Source organism: Lytechinus variegatus, chromosome 4, assembly GCF_018143015.1.
Source record: "Lytechinus variegatus isolate NC3 chromosome 4, Lvar_3.0, whole genome shotgun sequence".
NCBI lineage: Eukaryota > Metazoa > Echinodermata > Echinoidea > Temnopleuroida > Toxopneustidae > Lytechinus > Lytechinus variegatus.
In genome coordinates this window covers 27,288,677-27,310,079 of record NC_054743.1, presented here as the reverse complement: position 1 = coordinate 27,310,079, position 21,403 = coordinate 27,288,677, and the positions used below count along the sequence as shown (strand labels likewise).

The following is a 21,403-nucleotide window of genomic DNA, read 5'->3' as shown; positions in this document are numbered from 1 at the left end:
GTGCCGTATGACGACGTATACCAGCGTGTTTTAGCGTACTCTTAACGTATGCAAAACTTACCCGTAACGTATTCGACGTATGCCAGCGTATTCGCCAAATTCCTCATACGTCGGGCATACGCTGTCTAAAACGCCAAGGTGTGACAGCGCCTTTACAGGCTTCTACCAAAATAATAACTTTGTTATAACATACGGGTTTTAACGTGAGCATGAATTCATGCAGGATTATCGCGAGATTTATCTTCGTGTATTATGTCTGCCCTGGTTCACATTTGAATATTTTCTGTTTTTACTTCAAACACAATCAAGCGTGGACTGTGATTGTTATGATATGACAAGATATTTCAAAGTCAACAGTGGTTGATTAATGGCTGTTCAAGGAGGTTAACGAGATGATAAGATATGAATGAACCATCCTTTCAAAGATCTTTTTGGCACTGTGAACTTTTTCGATTTGTTTACGATAGTTGTCATCAATTGATGCCATGAATCTGACAGACATGCTCTTAAAAAATCAACCTTTTATCATGCCTTGTTTGTTGTCGTTTTGTGAGAGGAGGTCTTATCACATGTTTACCGTCATCCATAGTATTACGGCATCCACATTTGTGACAGATCAGATAATCGACTTTCTAAAGTAAGTCATAGAGTTTTAACACGTATAGAGGGCGCTGGTTTTAATATTTACGAATACGAGATTTATTTCAGTACTTTATACTAACCATCATGACTGTGTAATTTTGGTATATTTATTTACATTCATTTTGATGATGCATTTTTTATAGTATTCGTTCACAGTTTATATAACAATCGTCAGTAATCGTTCTTTTGAAATGTTTTAAATAATATTTTTTGAGGGGCGAATACAGTTGCTATATCCATCTATCACAGTTGTCATTAGTCATGTTACAAGTCAAACTAAAACCATTATGGGTAAGGGGAGCGTTTAATCAACATTTTTGTCCAACAAGTTCTCAGATCTGACAACTTTTTTTATTCTGATTGGCTTAGAAGCACTGTCACCATGGTAACTGTCGGATCAAACAGGACTTGTCGGATAAAACGTCTGATAAGTCCATTCATGAAACGTTCCCCAGGACTGTGTGTTTGTTTGCTTTTAATTCTTGTGAACGACGTCGATCCAGAGTGCAGTGGTTTCACGGTACACCCTTAAACGACGAGTTTGGGTGGCCCTTTTCAGGACCAACATATGCCCACGGAAGAATACATGGTGTACCCTGAAACCACAACACTCTCTTTCTTCGCCATGGAAACCTTTAGAAGAAGCAGATCCAATATTCTAGACGACTTATAAAGATTATGTTATTACCTTCCTACCTGATGACCACTTTGAGGTGGGTTAGCTGAAAACATAAAGCACTGATGATGACGAAACTTTAGGGATCATTTTCCAATAATATCTTGTCTTGATCAAACCTTCTTATTGTTTCTTTTTTCACTACAGCATGGATCGGTGCGGTCTGCGCAGGACTCACATTCTTCATGTCCCCTTTCGCCAGTATCATCACGGACAAACTCGGTTGCCGACCCGCGGCTGTCATAGGTAGCGCCCTTGCTCTTGCTGGTGTCCTAGCCAGTTCGTTCGCAACCAAAATAGAACACATGTACATTACGTATGGATTTGCTATGGGTCTAGGCTTTGCCATCGCCTATCAACCCTCCCTTTACATCCTTGGGATATACTTTCAGAAGCGCCTAGGTGTCGCAAACGGTCTGGTCACCTTCGGCAGTGCCATCTTCACCATTGTCTTACCCATTGCCATGAGGGAGATCCTCAACAACCATGGACTTGGACCTTGCCTTTGGTTCCAGAGCTCCATCATCTTCGTCATGCTTGTTGGCAGTCTGACCTTTCGACCTCGACCGGAAGCGGTTGAGGTCCTGGACCTGAAGGAGGACTATACTTCCGTCCAGAGGACAGATGATGATAGTGACCTTCAGGAAAATATAGGATGCTGTAGGAGGCTGTGCAGGAGATTGAAATGTAGCAAGTGTTCTTGTAGCAGTATAATTGATGTCAGTATATGGAAGGAGAGGAACTACAGGATATGGGCCATAGGGGTCCCGCTAGGACTCTTTGGATATTTCGTGCCTTTCTTTCATTTGGTGAGTATAACATCACTTCGTGTGTCGTTTGCTAAAGATGAATGAGTGGAAATTATTTCAAAACATTGCAATAATACAAATAATATAGAGACGCTCTGACTGAAAACGAATTGATAAAAGTCTTTGTAAAATCATTAATAAACTGACGATGATGGAGATGAGGATGTTAGAATATTTCAACGACACTTATGAATTATCCACTTTCTGATTTTAGGTAAAGTCTGTTCCTTTTTAGTTCAAACGATTTTGCGATTATTCCAAACACCATCGTGAAAACTCTCACGAAGTAACCCATCGTAACAATGAAGAATCTTTATGGTACTCACTAACTCGTCAACTCACTTATGATTTCGAATGATTTTTTCAGACCGTATAGTTTCTCAGCGTTCCTTGACCAACACGTGGTGCAATTTTTGGTTCTGATATAGGAATCTGTTACCTCAACAGTCTATTCATCCCTTACAATTACAGTATGAACCACCTTTTTTCTAATCGCAGGTGAAACATGTCAATGACACACTTCCTGAAGCAAGAGCGGAGGTTCTTATCATGTGCCTTGGTGCTACATCGGGACTCGGTCGACTTGTCTCAGGATTCTTAAGTGACCATCCAAAGATCAACCCCGTCTATATCCAACAGGTATGAACACAATGCTATTTCTACTAACCTACTTTTGTTATAGTGTGCGCTTGACAATTGATTTGGAAATTTGCAACTTCTCAAAAGCAGCCATTCGTCATCCAAGTTCGTATAACTCCGTTCAGGGCAGTAGCTTGGAAATTTTTGTTGAGTGTGCTAAGAGCGGCATCCAAGCTGTTTATACAATCAACTGGTGTAATGCTCTTTTGGGGTACCACACAGCCAATATCTCCTTCTTTGTATATTCTTCTCTCTTGATTATTTCCTTTCCCCTTTCTCTTACTTTGCTCTTCCTTTCTTATCTTGGAAAGCCATCGGTGGCGGGGGTCTGCCCCCTGTCGAGCCGCCCTAATTTGAAGCCATATAAATCAAGTATAGCTAAACCCGTCGCATATTTCTTATTACCCAAATCAATATGCAACATGATTTTTAATCTGCCGATTTTATTGCTTTATGAAATGAGGCTTCTCCCCATAAATCATACTGTAAAGTATTTTCCAAATTCCACATTGAAGAATAACAGTATTCATCAAAACACCGCCAACATGATAATCGCATTTAATTTATCTTTTGTTTCATTAGATCGCCTTCCTTGTCATCGGCGTCTCGACAACGCTGATGCCCGTCATTCGAAACTTCATTGGTCTTTGCATTCTCATCCTCATTATGGGAGTTTTCGATGGTGCGTTCGTCTCGATGATGGGTCCCATTGCCTTCAATCTGGTGGGGCCGCAGAGGGCGTCCCAGGCAATCGGAAGTGTCCTGGGTCTCATGTCCATTCCGATGATGATTGGTCCTCCGGTAGCAGGTGACTACCTTTTTTTTTCTAAACATATTTTGGGGGTTTCTCATATCAGGGTTCACTTAACCTTAAACTGTTATTCTTTTTGTTCACGTTTTTTTTTTCTGGTATTGTCTTTTTCAATAAACGACAATGATGTTATAAAGAATATAGAACATTAGGTTTCCAATCGTTCCGAAAAACTTTCTACCAGAAAATATTCAAAGAAAAAGTGTTTATATTACTTAACCTTAAACTTACTTTTTTATGAGTGTTCTGAAGATTCTCTTTCATAATTCTTTTGAAATCGAGACGTAAGCAGCAGTCCATCCCAAACCTTACTGCAATGTTAGAGCGCCACCTCCAATACTGTTTAACTGATAAGGGTTTTGAATAGAATGTGAATAATGAGCCTTTCTCCATTACTTCTCTCATGATTTGATTTTAAAAAATACGTTATTGGAATTTAATCTCCATTATTTAGTGATACACAGATTAATATTTTCAGAGTAATAATAATAATAGCAGCTGCATTTGTATATCGATTTTAAGATTACAAAGCGCAAATACACCGACTTTAGCTCGTGCTGCTAATTTATCAACAGCGGTCAGTGTATCTAAAGGCCACCGCACACCTTACGACTGTTCGCGATCCGATTTTGGAACAAATCGCATTTTCCTCATTTTCTGAAAATGTGAATGGAACATATTTTATTTAACGTTAAAATTAATTGAAAGAATACTAATATAACCGTTTTGAAAGATTGCAAGCCTTTATTTTGGAGTAAAAGCCTAATTAGTTTCAACTCGTTGCCAATCGTATGACTGCTATGACGTCACGACTACATGTAGATATTAAATTTGCTTTTGTTATAAGAAGGATGATAGCATTGTCACAGATTTGAATATAGGTATTCGTACGATGATTTCGAACATTATTCTGTAAGATATTCCAAGTCTCAATATTAACATCAAATTCTACTACGTTTTATTTCAAATTGAGTCGCAGACCAAACGTAAGGTGTGCGGTCACCTTAACGTGTACTCATTTACCTCAATAGGGAGTTTTAGCTTCTACGACGCATGGCGGATTCTAGAACATAGAAAATCTATTGACAAATGCCCTTCATGACAATGAGCAACCAAGAAGTCTAGACAGCATTTTCGTCAGCTCAGAAACTTTGGACGAAACTGCTCTTCTGGTTCACTAATTTTCGACAAAGACCTCCCAGCAGTTCATTGTCATTTTACGGGAACTTTCAGTAAATTCACTGGATTCTTGAATCCGTCGTGCTTCGTGAGTTGGCGCTACTGAAGGACAGTCCATGGACTGAGAGAGGTTCCGTTTGAATTGAATTAGAAAAAAATGAAATGAGAATTAAAATGATACAGCTTGTGGTCCTTCCAACTTCAGATGAACCGGGTGCGTCTTCACGTCCATAGCCCCAGGGTGATAAGAGTAGATATTCTGATTACTTGAAATAATTCCAACGATCCACTTCCGATACGCGCTAATATTCGTATCCCTCTCTTTCACGTCACAGGTTTGATTTACGACATGACCGGTACTTACACAATCGCCTTCATCTGCTCAGGTGTACCTCCCATCGTCACCGCCTGCATCCTCTTTCTCCTTCGACCCGACTCGAACGAAAAGGACGTCGACGGCGAGAAGACCGACGCTGCCACAGAGAAAGAGCGAGAGGCAATGATGCCCCAGGGGGCAACGTCGGCGATGGCGACCAAGGAGATGGAAGCAATGATGGGAAATGACTCCAGGGATGAGATAGCTGGGATAGGTAGGCTTCGAGGAGGGAGCACAGACGATGCAGGCTTCGATGACAGACGTGGTTTAGAGGATGACCGCGGAAGGAGGAGGAGTTATAGGAGAGATATTCTGTCACCAAGCGACACTCGCATCATCATGGAAAAACATGATTCGCACAGCAATGGTAATCATCATCCAAACGGCGTCCGTAGCAACGGAGAAATCTACAGATACGCTGGGGTCTTTACAGAGGGGTTCGGCAGCAAAGGCGTTCTAGCCAATGCGTATGGGCTGGAAGAGGAGGGGAGTAGATCGCCGTATGCGCAGCGGAATCGAAACCAAAGCAATCACCATGGAAACCAGAATGGGCGTGTCCGCAAGGGTAACAAATTCGAGATGAATGGGATCGTTCACAGAATAGACTCTCACACAGATGAACTTGGGACTATGATCAACATCATGGACAGGGAAACAACTGTATAAACTTTTGAAACCAAGGCACTGGTTCTTAACGTTGCTCCTCACTGCCTCAAGTTGTCATTGACTGACTGTTGCTATAGTAACAGGTCAATGACCGGTTCTTTTCAGTAGTCAGAATCGAGGATTTCATTGAAACCTTCAGGGAGTAACGACTTGTTATAGTGGTGACATTACTCATGAAAGGTGATCTTATGAAGATCTTATTCGCTTCGTTTTCCATACAGCTTTATCATTTTGCCAAAAGTTGTACATGTATTTATGAACATAGTCACAGAAACTGAGAACTGAGAGATTTGTATATAAGATAATATATGCATGTGAATCGTGATTAAAATGTATATATGTAATCATGGAGTATTTTAATTAGATTACGACGATGTGTATATTAAAGGGAATTTAATTGTAAATGTATGCAAGATGCCTTAGATTGATACGAATACCTCCACTGCGCTTCTGTCGAAAATAATGCAAAAAAGGGACTAAGTGTGTGAAATCGTGAAGCGTCATCATTACGTTAGAAGTACCACCGAATAAAGCAAGCTTGATAATTTGCTGCCTCGCATCTTCATGGTATACTGAAGGTTTAGATGTTATACATGGCTTTTGTAGGAACATCTGGGATGGAGTAGCAGAATGACGGGCCGTTCATGCCATAAGCCGTCATTCATTCACTCACTCGAGTGAGTGAATGATTTGTACGTATTTTACCATCACTCACTCGGGAGAGTGAATGATTGATGATTTTTATCCAATCAGAGAACTAGAATCGTTATCGAGACCCCCCTCACTGAAGTGGTTGTACATTCACTAGAGTGGTTGTACCCGGGATTGTACATTCACTCAATTAGATTTAAATCCACTTGAATGGATGTAAAACCACTTCAGTAAGGGGGATCTCTATAACGATTCTAGCTCTATGATCGGATGAAACTCTTCAATCATTCACTCTCCCGAGTGAGTGATTGTAAAATACGTACAAATCATTCACTCACTCAGCATGCTCTAGTGAGTGAATGAATGACGGCTTATGACATGAACGGCCCGTCATAGAATGACGCTGTTTTCCGGGGGGGGGGGTGTATCATACTGATGAACAAGAAAGGACTCGATACCCTAGAGGGGCCAAAGTTTCATTTCAGAATTACTTGCTCCCCATAGTATATTCAAAATTATTGAATTTCCACAATATGCAGTATACCACGTAATGAGTTAGTTATAAAATAACGTCAAGGAGGCGCGTATTCTGAAATGGCCCGTGTTTCCTTTCTCTTATTTATCATATCAAAATGTACACAAGGTGTATGTGGGATATCAAATGTGTTTTTTTTTAAACCTTTACTTGGAATTTATATGTCTCCGGTATTTATTTATCTTTACTGCATAATAATTACTTTGAGTGTAAGTAGTAATACCGACTTACACTTCATAGGTCACAAGGTTTCTCTAATATATATGTATTGGGCAACTATTCCTCGAGGGTTTTGTGCTCTGAAGACACTGTATCGTAAACATGACAGGAATCTTTGAAATAATTATTGTTCCATGTGACAGTGTTCAAAGAAGATAAAGAGACAAAAATTCATGTAGGATTTAAACGACTTTTATCATAATAATTATGTACATGTAGTATGCATAATGAGCCATTTGCCATTTTCAATACAAGCGGGATATTTTTTTAAGTATATCTTACGTCGAAATGAATCAACAATAATTATTGCTCGTCCCAGCGAACATCTGACGATCTGATGCTTCTTAGCAACCACTCTGCAAGCTGCTTGTGACTGACCATAGGTCTAAAAGAGATGCTGCCTTTGGGTTAGAATTCAATTACTTTGTGATAAGTTGTCTATATTACATTATAGCTGCTTTCTTCCATGAGCGGAAGTCGTATTACATTTCTTCTAACACGTATATCTATTATGATGTGCCTTAAGTTACAGTGAAATCATACTGATCTTCCATTTTGTATTTAGCTAGAGATGCTTTTTAAATACATTTCATATGCAATGTGCAATAAAGAAATTCAGTCAAAAATACTCACTGCTTTCCGTTGTGTCTGTCTGTCACGAAGTATTAGAATTCAATTCTTATAATAATACCAACATGCTTATATAGCGCATATCACTGCCAAATGCGTCCCTATGCGCTTCATTGGATATTATTACCCTGGCTTTAGCACCGCAGCCTTTTACAGCGCGGTGGCATTTCAAGGAATAAATTCCTGCCAGGTACCCACTTACCTCACCTGGGTCGAGTGCAGCACAACGTGGACGAATTTCTTGCTGAAGGAAATTACGCCATGGCTGGGATTCGAACCCACGACCCTCTGTTTCAAAGTCCGAAGACTAATCCACTGGGCCACAACGCTCCACTTGATAGTTTATGCTAGTGAGAGACGAAGCATCATATTTTTAAAGTTGTATTTCGATTGATTTGGATAGTCAGTGCAAGCGGAAACGTTATCGTATAAGCCTGACGAGTTACAAAAGATGAATTGAAGAGATATAGATTATTTTAGATCATATAGATAGATAGATAAATAGATGGATAGATAGATAGATATACAGAAACCTACATACATACATATAGATGGATATACCCGTATATAAATTGATAATTTTTTGCGCCATCTATCAAGTAAACTATTCTGAGAGGTAAAGGGGGTGAAAAAGAGTAAGGAAGTATATTATGCACACTTTTTTTAACATGTTCTTATTAAGGATTTCATTCCAATGTTTTACATAAACTCAAGATAAATACAACAAAATCTACATACATTCAGTTTATATAAACAAGAATATACAAAATATTTACCAAAAAACTGACGCAAATAAGGATGGAATGAAATGCATTAAAAATGCACTTTTATACCTAAAAAGTAAACTGTGCCCCAACCCTCTCTGTAACTTAATGATAATCAAATTGAATGATTTGCAGAGAAAACCAACATAATTATCATTGCATCCCTAATTGAATTTTACATCGAGCTACAACATTCATTTACATAATTATACACAACAGACACACTCCAAAGTCCAAACATACACACACATGAGCAAACATCCTTGTATATACAAATATGTTTATGAACATTTGAATTTTTCGCGAAATAGGGTAAAAACAAAAAGAATCTGCAAATCAGATTGATACAAGAGAGGGGGGAAATTGAAAATAACTAGTAAAAAATCAATCACCAACAGTCACACCACGATTCACACTCGCACCACACTAGAAACATCCTACCTGTTCACACTCAAATCTTTATTCACCTACAATTCATCCCATTTCTGTAAATGTAAACTGAACCTGCCTGACCTCGTTGCCAGGCAACTTTCTTCCTCTATACAACCCGTGATATATTTTTGTATTTTGATGAATGTGGATACCCGGCCCTCGGCTCTGGAATTAAAAATTGCATATTTAATAGATAAAATAACATAACTCTTTTATTTATAATTTACAGGTAATCCTAAGAATATATCCCTTCTGTCCATAGTTCTTAATTCAACTAAACAAAAATTATCAATACATATTGACACAGAGGTTTAACTTTCATGCAATCCAGTATGATTCCGTTTCTGTACAACAAAACGAGCAGCAATTGAAACCAAATCTCTTCAAACGTAATTATTCCCCATGCAGGAAACCGAATCTCTTAATTCAGTTTGTTTATTTCATTTTCAACACAACAAAGTAAAGTGGTCGAAATAATTACAATGAACCTATACAGACAATATAGATAAAGCACGCACACTCACTCATGTGTGCTTATACATGTATGAGCGCATACAGGCCTTCATCTAATGATATAAAACAAAAATGATATAAACATTGTTAGACTGGTCGAGAGATAGTAGATGAGTAGATGTGGGTGAGAGATGTGATTTTTTTTTTAAGTTCATAAATAAATGAATAAAATAGTAATAAACAGTTCATCACTGTCTTGTCAGACAATTTTTATTGTAATCAATCTCACCATAGCGGAAATGTAACAGGATAGGCCTATACAAGGATTTTCTATTTGCAGGTTGCAGACCCTTCATTTCTGGGATTCTGGGTATATAACACTCTATAAAACACTTATCAAATTAGATGATAACGAAATTCTTTATTTGAACCAATGATTTTATGGATGAATACATGGGTAAAATTTGTTTTATTTATTTTACAATTTCAAATGCTACTTCTTCGCCATTTGAAGTCCGGTTTAAATTTTGTTTGCTTTATAATCATGATAGCACTAGGTGGGGAATTCAAAAGTTCTACACAGAATTTTGAAATTCATTAAATATGCTAATTTATGCGCATTTTTCAAAATTCACAAAAAATGCTTCTTCTTTTTATTTGTTGACCGATCAGGAATTTTTTGCTTCCATCTGGTAGAACTTTATGAGGATCACCAAACTTCTACACAGAATTTTAAAATTTTGACCACAACAATTTTGTGCTAATGCGAAATTAATTCATTCATACTTTTAAAAATTCACATAAATTGCTTTTTCTTCTTTAATTGTTGACCGATTTTTGATTTTTTTTTCTTCCATCTGGTAGAACTTCATGAGGTTCACAAAACTTCTACACAGAATTTTGAAATTTTCAGTAGAAAATGACTTATGCTAATTTATGCGAAATATATTCATAAATCACAAAAAATGGTTTTTCTTCTTCATTTGTTGATCAATGTCAATTTTGTTTGCTTTATATAATAGCTCGAGGTGGTGATACAAAATTTCAACACAGAATTTTGAAATTCATTAAATATGCTAATTTATTCATATATTTTCAAAACTCCCCCAAAATTACTTATTTATTTGTCAATTGATTTTGATTATTTTTGTTCCATCTGCGAGCTACTTGAGGTTTACCAAGGTTCTACACAGAGTTAAGAAATTTTGACTAGAAAGTTATTTATGCTTAATTTATATGAAATTTATTCATAGATCACAAAAAATGCTTCTATGTCATTTCTTCATCAATTTCAATTCTATATCCTCAATTTATGTCACCAGTATAATTCACTACAGTGTCAACTGGGCTGAAATTAAAATAGTGTTAAATTTCGTTGCGAGATGCCGGATGAGCTCCACATCATTGATGTGCTAGAAGGTATCGAATTGCCGTAGAAACAGATTAAAAAAGTAAGAAAACAATGCAAGTGAATAAATAAAGTCTCAAGTTCCAGGAGTGAAACAACAACTTACATAAGTTACATTTCAAGTACTTCTTAAGAGGCTCAGATGTTACTCGATGAATTAACTTCATTGCGGTTGACATAGCTCATTATGACGAGTCGGCAAATATCTTAATTATGTGAAACTAATTAATTAATTCTTAATTTTGTTGGAAAAATTGAATAAATGAATGAATGAATGAACTATTCCAAGTAGCTTACAAACTAGTTTTAACCAGGCCCTTTCCAGTTAAGAGTTGTTTCTCTCTCGAGGAATATATCCTTGTAATTGAAATACGTTGGTAAACCATGTAAACGGTCTGTTATAGCAAAAAAAAACAACATTGATAACGTTTAAAAATATATGTCATTAATGTCGTGTCATGGATCTATATACACTATTTATTATCACCTGGTTGGATTGAATGATGTAGTACAGGTAGTATAATAGTGTGTGTGGTTTTTTTTCCAAATTTCAATATATTTGTGCAAAGGTTGTTTTGTATCACCAAAATGCTTGCAAACAAACACTGAACAATGCATTGAAGTTCACAATCATGGATCCCATGTTCATAAAATAAGGCCTGCATTTATTATTCGTTGCAATACCTCTTGTGCAAATAAACTGATTTGAAGCTGAAAGTAGTGCAGAGAGCTGAGAGAAGCAAGTTTCGCGGTTTTTATGCCAAACCCTCCACACTCGATCACCATGATGGTTTATTTCCAATTCGTCTTACATGTCTAATGCCATTTAGTCCAATTGCCAACTCGTCTACCATAATTTTGTCTATCATCAGTTCGTCTACTCACAATATTGTCTACTTTCATCTCGTCTAATGCCATTCCCTCTAATAACCAGTTGGTCCAATAGCCATTTAGTCCATTTATTAATTGGTCTAATTAAACTAAAGTGTTAATTGTACAAACTGAATTAAAAGGAAATGGGTATTAGACCAACTGGTTATTAGACGAAATGGTAAAAGACGAATTGGTGATTAGGCGAAGTGATGATTGAACCAAATGGTTTTTAGACGAAATGTTGATAGGCGGAATGGCATTAGACTAAATGAGGGTAGACCATGTGGTGAGTGGACGAGTTGACGGTGGACGAATTTGCAATTTACTACACGATCACCGGGCTCAGTCTCTTTACAATGACGTCATAAGAAAAGTGAATCCGGACATAACGTACCTTGAAATAACAATGACAAGTGGAATTACTAACACGGGTATTTTAAGTACAATTTTTTTATTAATTATGATCGTTTGCACATCTGTTCTTTGGACGAATCCAGGATGAATCTGTACAACATGTACGAGGAAGTATAAACATGAAATGAAAACCATACGACATTGCAAAAATATTTGCTGATACTGATCTCGAAGACCAACCCAAATTTTTCTATGTTATATTGGTTCTCTCTCTCTCTCTCTCTCAATCATTCTTTTCCTTTTTAGAACCCAACCCCTATGTGAAACAAAATTCCAAGATCATTTTTAATTTATGATTTTGCCTATTCGTGTTCAGATCAAAATTTAAAACCGGGGCCCATTACAAAAAGTTTCGATTACACTGTTAAAACTGTGGTGTTAAAACTGACATCAATTGGTGTTAATAGAGGACGACACCCTGAGGTGTTAAAATAACACCCTAGAGGTTGAACATAACACCAAAGTGTGTAAATGTACCAACCATAGGTTTTGTAATAACACCTATAGGTTTAAAACTAACACCACCAATTTAACACCGGTGTAAAATAACTGGTGTGGTCCTCTTTTACAATTTTTACACACGCTAAATCTCCTTAACCCCGTACTATAGGTGGGCCACCTATAGTACGGGGTTAAGCTTAGCCCACTTTCTTTTTACACAGCATATTTGCAAAGTGGGCTAACCTCACCTTTAGTACGGGATTATTTGGCCTTGCAAAAAAGCAGGGTTGTCCCAGTAATTGCGGTGCTAAGAGCGATAGTACGGGGTTAAGATCGCTAGTGTAAAACGAAAGTGGGCTAAGCTTATAACCCCATACTATAGGTGGGGCTAAATGGCAATTTAGCCCCACCTATAGTACGGGGTTAAGGAAATTTAATTTAAATTGTGTAAAAAGGGTATGAGTGAAGTACTTGTACTACGAATGATCGACAAAAACCACTAGTCCGGGGTTAGCGAGCGAGTTTCGTATGTGAAAAGAAAGCATTCCTTATCCGGGGTTAGCAATAACAATTCGGGGTTCGCGATAGTCCGGGGCTAAGAAAATTCTGCGTAAAAGGGTATATGAACACCGGTTAACACCACAGTTTTTGCTGTGTACAACACACCATAATAGTGAGTTTTCGATCCCAAGAAGCACGACGAATTCAAGCACACCGTAAACATATTCAAAATGCCCGTCAAATGACAATGAACAGCTAGAAGGTTTTTGGTCGAAAAATATGTGAATCGGAACAGCAGTTTCGTCCTATATTAGTTTCGGAGCAGACGAAAAATTGCAAATATGTCGTTCGTCCAGAGCCGAGGACGGGGGAGCGTTTCATGAAAGGACTTGTCAGACGTTTCATCCGACAAGTCCCATTTTATCCGACAGTTACTATAGTAACAGTGCCTCTCAGCCAATCAGAATCAAGGAAAGATGTCAGATCTGACAACTTGTCGGACAAAAATGTTGATGAAACGGTCCCCAGAACTGCTGTTTTGATTCACAACTTCTTCGACAAAGACTTCTTGGTTGCTCTTTGCCATGGGCGGAATTTGGCAGTACATTTCTTAAAAGCGTTCTGAATCTCGATACGAAAACTCATTTTGTCGCATAAACTTTGTTACCAACTTAAGTGCTCTACAATTTATTTTATTTAGATTGCCTTTATCGTTTATGTAATGTAAATTTAGAAAAGTCAATAGTTGAGCAAGAAGGCCCCTTCAATGATTTCTTTTCTGCATTTCTATTTGAAATTGTACTTTCACTTGCCAGGATCATGGGTACATTAGCTGATGCTTTGTTTAGTAGTTGTGTTTATTATTAATTTATTATTCACTTCAAGTTCATACATACATAGTATGGAAAATATTATAGAAAATAATATAAGAAAATGATTGCATCTGAGTATACACAAAGTCAAATAACATTATAGAAAATGACATTTTCGATGACCTTGTAGCGGAGCAATTAGAAAAGATAACATAACATTTAAAAATCAGCTAAGCAAGCGGGTCAAATTAACTGAATGATAGAATTTATTATGTATCTTCTCGGTCGAACCTCCCCCCCTCTACTCTAAAGCTAAACAAAGTATTACATTGACAACAGCAAAAAAAGCATGAGAATAGATAGAAAAAACAAAAACACCCATACACAAAAAAAGTAAAAGAAAGAGAGGGGGGAAAAAAACGAACCAACAAACAAACGAGATTAGTGTAACGATTTTACGTTTTCGTTTCACATACCAGAGTTCATTTCTGATTTTTAACTCTTGTCCAAAAGCTTGTTAAAACAGACAAGATAAGAAGGAATTAAGAAATTACTTCTTCATAGATACTCACTGAATCTAATGAAAATATATTCTTTTTCTTTTTTAACTGAAACACAAGGCTTTTTGAAAAAGAAAAAAAAAACACGAAAAATACACTGTGAGGATCATGCGTTTCTTTCCCTCCTCAACCCAAGTCTGCAGGCACAGACCCTTATTGGAACTTTGATCAACAAGTGTGCCTCCACGCGAAGACTAGCACATACAAAACTTGCTGTTCCAATACTGAGCGAGAGAGCCTTCAGTACACAAGGCAAGAGTACATTCAGACCCTTGTTTCGAGTGAAGGGTTTGCCCAGCAGACTACCTCAGCCCCCCCCCCTTTCACTCTGCGCCCGCACTCTTATACACTAAGATGGTATTGTTAACTATAATTTCTTATTGTTTTCCGAGGTTGCCACAAAGTCAAGCTAAGCACCCCTGCAACCTTTTTGAAATATTTTGTTACAGCAAATACAACCTTGTTCACATTTTTTTATTATTGTATTTTCTTTGTTATTGAGTATAATCTATGAAAAGTTGTAGAAACAATAAATGAAACAAAATATTCAGAAAGCATATCATGTGCAAAACAAAATATAATATAAGATTATTTTCATACATAAATTTGGGAAGTAAAATTGTCATGGTCCTTTAATTATTACCTGACATAGATAAATCATATCTTCTAATCTATATATACTGTATTTGTATAAAATATGTAAATACATGTGAATTACTGGCAAGACTGGAGCATACATTTTTCTAATTCCTTGCTTCAAATGATATCTTATATTACGGAATTTATGGCATGCAGGCCATAAGACTTTAATCATAATTTGCCTTGGATAATTATAATGGAATTGCAAAAAACAAACCCTTAGAGACACAAAATCTTTTAATTGGCATTTGTTCTGAATTCATCCGCTACAGAAAATCACGTGTATATCACAACAAGACAGAAAAATACAATTCGATAACTCCCTCTTAAAGGACAAGTCCACCCCCAACACAAAGTTGTTTTGAATTTAAAAAAATCACACAAGCATAACGCTAGATATTTCATCAAAATCGGAGGTAGAATAAGAAAGTCATGACGGATTTTTTTATTTCGCTTAATTTCACACAACAGTTATATGCAAATAATGACTGCCGGTATCCCCCACTCGCTATTTCTTTTGTATGAAGGCCTATATGACAGAGGTGTGATAATTAAATGCGTAACAAACCGATGGATACATTTGTGTCAGTCAGGTCAAAAACTTGAAAGCGTCATTCTTTGGTAGCCACAATGGTCATGTGTTCACTTCTACCCATGTCACCATAGAAGACATTGCCACTTCTCTTAGGTGTGACGTCACGCATATGCTTATATACGTCATCGATGAATTCATCGTGGTGTTCCGCAGGGATGTACTTTATCGGGTAAAATAGGCAACGCAATTGTTCTGTGTGTATTGCAAATATAAATGGTGAGAAATAGAATTCAATTAGGAGACAATTCAAATAACCATATTCAGCTTACATCGATTCAACCATTGTAGAACAATTATAAAGACAAAAAAAATGCAGTCTTCCTGCGAGATCGAGGATTACGTTTGTCGACATATAAATAGTTTTTTCTGCTTATCCTAATCTTATAAACATTTCTTTCAGTTACACATGATGCCGACCGAGGTGCATGGTTGACTTATACGTGGTTAAAATGACCCCGGTGTATATTCCAGATTACATTTAAGTACAGGCTAAGGTACGGAGCAAATGTCGTATCATCTAGGTTAAACTGTGGAATGACCCCCCCCCCAAAAAAAAAAAAAAAAACTAAAGTGGACATGATATCCAGCATGGCCTTTGAATCTGCTCATGTCCGTAAGCAGAATTTTTTTCGGGAGGGGGGGCAGGACTCGTTATTTTTTTTCGAAGAAACTCAAAAGCGAGAGAGCAAAGTGACGGAGCTTGTCATTTTCCAAAATGAAGTTGAAGGATTTCTTGCACACTTTTGATGATATTTCTTTACAATTATCAGTAAAAAAAGTATAATAAAATAAGTGTTCAAAATTTCTAGAGGGCAAGTGCCCTGCCCCCCCCCCTTCCTCGCTGCGTACGGCCACAACATGCACAATGCAAACCACTTTCTGAACTTACTTTTGACATCACTTTCCTTCCATTCAACCCAAGGGGATTGCTTCACCTCTGAACGTCTAATGACGAAACCCACTGATCTCATAAGGTCTAGAAAGCTCTCAGTGCTTTTTATTGGAAATACCTCGTAGTTGCACTCCTTGATAATGTTTCGTGTGACAAAAAAAGAAAAACAAATTCTTACAATGCAATTTTAAAGTGGGTCATCCATTATAATTGTGTTTGATTCCGCAGGATCATATTCTCCGTTAATACTGTAGGAAGTTAAATCATTGGCGTACAGCCGAATGTATAATTGCGATTCCGATTCTTATTAAAGAATTTATCATCGAAGTGGAAGTCCGTTTATTGTGGCCACAATGATAATAATTTTTTTCTACACGGTCAATTGGGAACTAATTCATGCAGATTCTCATTTATAAAGAAGTACTGAACAAAAAAAAATACACAGTTGCAATACAGACTTTGATGGCGATGTGTGATGCCGGCAGTTATAGAAATACTAAAAAGTGATTTGTGTTGAAAATCGATAATTGGTAATATATCCTATTTAATTTGATTATAAAAGATGGATATCATTATGGTCACATTGTGTCTTAAAATTAATTTTAGAATAAAGAGTGTTAGATTAGACCAATGGATAGGTCTGTTAGACGAAATGGGTATAGTCTAAGTGGAAATTGGACAAATAAACTAAATGGCATTTAGAATAAATGGTTAGTAGACGAACTGGTGTTAGTCAAGTAGAATTAGACCGACTATGTGGGATGAGGCGAAAAGGACTAGACGAAGCAGACGTAGACCAACTATTGGCAATTTACCTACTGATCATATATCGCATGTTACCATTGGCGGCGGAAGCCAAAAAATTTAGGGGGTGTCCACCTGAAAGTTTGGGATGGACACAGGTAAAAAAAATTGAAAAGCGCCCCCAAAAAAGGTTATCAACCTAAATTTTAGTAGTTGCTAACCGAAAATTTTTGACAAGCCAAAAAAAAAAAAAAAAAAAAAAAATTAGGGGGGGGGACAACACATGTTTCAGGAGGGGTCCACGTGAATTTAAGGGGGGGGGGACGCATAAAAAAAATTGACAAGCAAAAAAAAAAAAAAAAAAAAAGGTTATCAAAAAGGTTACCATCTAAAATTTAGGGGGGGGGACACGTCCCCCCCGCTCCGCCGCCTATGCATGTTACACCGAAGGTTAAATCTAAACAGGTGCTATTTCCAGCGAAAAGGTTATAATTTTCACACTGTATATAGGACGGGATTCTCATTAAAATACCTGTAGATATTGTCCCCATTGTGCATGCTTTCGAATCCAAGCATCGCAAGTTTCACCGTAGGATCTATGTTGTGTTAAGAGTTGAGACCGTGTAACGAAGCCAAGGAGGAATAGACCACCAGGTTTAAGACACTGGAAGACATTCCTCAATACATTCTCCTTGTCGAAGCACCAATGAAGAGCTGTCATACTCAGGATCTTGTTAAAACTTCCCCGCCAGTCGGTAAGGAGAGGACCGAACGTCTGCGCATCTTCTTGAAAGAAGTGAATGTTGGGCCCCGAGTTTTCCATCTTTGCGTATTCTATCATGCCAGGAGAAATGTCTAAACCTGCGAGAAACCATTATCCAGAAAGTTTTTTAAGGGCCATCGACTTGACGAGATGGTTATATAGATATTTTATCTTCCAATGTCCACATATTAACGTTACTACGTCGACTTGGCGAGCTACACTATATCGTAAAGTTGACTTATAAAAAGTTATATGTCGACTTGGCGACTTAGTGAGATACAGTTTATCTCGCCAAGTCGGCCCCAAAAGTTGTATGTCCACATGGATGCTATAGACACTTATAGGTGTTAAAATAATACTGGCAATTTAACTTATATGTACACCGGTTAACACTACAGTTTTTGTTGTGCACTACGTATCTCAATAGAACTTTTTAAAAGTCAACTTGGCGAGAAAGTGTATATCTCGCCAAGTCGATGGTACGTACTTCAATGCTTACGTACAAAAGTATCCCAATGGTGAACACGTTAATCACCTAACAGGGTCATTTTTTAAGATGGGGCAAAATCCTCATGTTAGTTATTTAAGAAAAATGAAACTATTAATGTGTAAAAAAAAACGACATCAAAGGAGAGAAACACATAAATCATTATAAAAAAAAGTAATAAATATAAACCTAAGGTAAGATAGGGCGTCTACGGAAGCTCAAAAGCTTCCGTAGACGTCACATTTCGGTTATTGGCCATGCTTTACTCAGGCGTGGGGGGGGGGCTACTTGTCCTGAGACGCACAAGTTGCAACCTGAAATTGGCCTACCCCTGTTTTGGGTCAGTACTGTAACACGAATGAAAGAATTAAGTCCTTGCTACCATGTTCATTTATTGTTAATAATTATTGTGTAAAATATGCTGCACTACACATCGGCCTGATTTCTGAACTCAGTTTTATCTGGTCAAAATTTGCGGTTATAACAAATTATTTTGACACAAGTCTTTAATAATACAGATTCTATTAATCAGCTCATCTGACATCCCTATCATAACGATTCGGTGTAAAAATGGCAGAGCAGTGGCATACCTAGGATTTTCCACGGGGGGGGGGGCAAAACCGTCCGCCAAAAAAATTGACAAGCAAAAAAAAAGTATATAACGCGTGGAGGGTATGTGCCGCGGAGAGGACCCCCATTTTTACACTCAAAATTCCGTTCCAGGCATAGCATTTTTGTCTTATTGAGAAAAAGAACAAAGAAAACCGCTCCAAAGCATAGCATTTTCTTCTCATCGAGAAAAATGAAGAAAGAAATCCAATACAAAGCATCGCATATTTTCGTTACGCCGTTTTTATCCGCTGCAATGAGCCAATGAGCTGCATTTTTTGGTGAAAAGCGGCCGCAGAGCGCTTTATGACAATCACCTATGCCCGTTCCATGCACAGGAGTGCATACGCACTCACACGCAGGCGACCCGTTCCAAGGACCCCCGTTTTCACAAACATTTGGAGTTCCGAAGCCCGTTCCGAGGACCCTCCTTTTTTACGATACGCCCGCTCCAAAGCTCCGTTGTTTTGTCTCAGCCGCGGCACATACCTACCACTTTTTGGGTCGAGTATCCCCCCCCCGGGTACATAGATCAAATAAGAAATTCATGTCACGATTAGCATAAAGGTATACATCATAATCACTGTGTCTTCATCGGCCTAACAATGCTATTGACGAATTCAGTGAGATGTACCGTGATTTTTTTTAAGAAATGAAAAGGACAGATATTTTTTCATTCATATCAGAAGCAAAATGATTCCGCACTGTTCTCATTCATCTTTTCATAACATTCCTTTTTGTATGGCTGGATCTTTTGATCTTATAAGCTTTGCCAAGTTTACCGATAAAAAGAGGAAGAGTAGACACGAGAGAGGTGGAGAGACAGAGAGGGTTTTGGAGTGGGGAAAAACAGAGAACATAGAGGGGAAAGCTTAGACGGTGAAATTGTCACGAACGATTGTGGTTAAATATTTTGTCGTTATTCTGTATGTCGTCTGTTGTTCTTTTTAAATATTTGAATGAGAACTAATAAACATGAATTCCCAGGTTCGGCACTGAATTTGTAACTTATGAAAATCAATAATAATCTTGATTTGCCTGGTAAACCAGTTTGGGGTCGATCGATGGTCTGGTTCAGATTCTTTGAATGGAATTAATACCTTGTACCTTGACCACTGCTTCCAATATGATATTGATTATAAACGCCTTGATGATCATAACCCTTGGAAGCGGGAATGATGTTGGGTATTTTGTACACCATAAGCAGCACCCCCTGGAAATTAGGTTGGTACACTGTAAAAACTGCGGTGTTAAAACTGACACCAATTGGTGTTAATAGAGGACCACACCCTGAGGTGTTAAAATTACACCCTAGAAATTAAACATAACACTAAAGAGTGTAAATGTAACAACAAAAGGTGTTGTAATAACACCTATATGTGTAAAACTAACACCACCAATTTAACACCGGTATAAAATAACTGGTGCGGTCCTCAATGTACACCGGATACCTCGTAAACCCCTTTTCCGTTCGTCACTACAATTAGTGCTGATCGACTATCGTTGCCAAAGTTTTGGTCGTCTTTGTAGCAGTCGTATTTACTCACCAGTAACTGAGTTTACTCGAGGGGACAGCATTTTACACAATCTCCCAGAACCGCATCCAACATCGAGCACGTCGTCGTTTTCATCGAAATCGATCCACTTCATATCTTCGTCACGAATCCGATTCTGGACGTAAACCGAGCTAATGGCATCGTAATATCTTGCCATGTCCACCGTATCTGTATTCATTTTTCTTTTGCTCTGTTTTAGAAATAAACCACTTTTGAAAATTAAAAAATAAATGTATGAACATGAAAATCACGACATTATCTCATCAGGCGATCGTTCATGGAGGCTCACTACACATCACAACACATCACTACCGTTACCCTATGCTACACCTACATGGGTAGCGAAGGGTAGCTTTAGTGGATTGTAGTCCTGTTGTGGGGCCTATACACGAACGATCCCCTGAAGTAGATCCCGGAGCCCGTGACAAAAAGTTTAGCAAATCGTTGTTCATTTGAAACAGCAATTCTGATTGGTTCCTTTAGGCAGTACTGAGCAAAATGCGCAAGCAACGATGACCTCGATAGGTTTAGCGATTATAATAGCTAACCTTGTGTTACGTCGGGGCCCAGTGACGCCAAGTTTTCGATAAAACGCATATTTGAAATCACAAATTCTCATTGGTTCCC

The 21,403-nt window shown here is 37.8% G+C and overlaps 2 protein-coding genes across 2 annotated transcripts in view; one reads left to right on the top strand and one right to left on the bottom strand.

The window, feature by feature from the left end:
- The window catches only part of LOC121413738 (monocarboxylate transporter 10-like), a 29,366-nt gene extending 22,849 nt beyond the window's left edge, over window positions 1-6,517 (top strand). The window contains exons 2-5 of the mRNA XM_041606665.1: window positions 1,466-2,127; window positions 2,626-2,766; window positions 3,349-3,574; window positions 5,092-6,517. Coding sequence (XP_041462599.1) covers window positions 1,466-2,127; window positions 2,626-2,766; window positions 3,349-3,574; window positions 5,092-5,798 — 1,736 coding nt within the window. The 3' untranslated portion in view covers window positions 5,799-6,517. The remainder of the gene's footprint in view (window positions 1-1,465; window positions 2,128-2,625; window positions 2,767-3,348; window positions 3,575-5,091) is intronic.
- Window positions 6,518-15,655: 9,138 nt separating this feature from the next.
- LOC121412920 (juvenile hormone acid O-methyltransferase-like) lies at window positions 15,656-21,011 on the bottom strand (the record flags this gene model as incomplete). The annotated part of the gene is made up of 4 exons (XM_041605681.1): window positions 15,656-15,917; window positions 16,615-16,750; window positions 17,894-18,222; window positions 20,768-21,011. Coding segments are annotated over 4 exons (885 nt in total), but the record flags the coding sequence as incomplete, so codon positions are not given.
- Window positions 21,012-21,403: the final 392 nt, after the last annotated feature.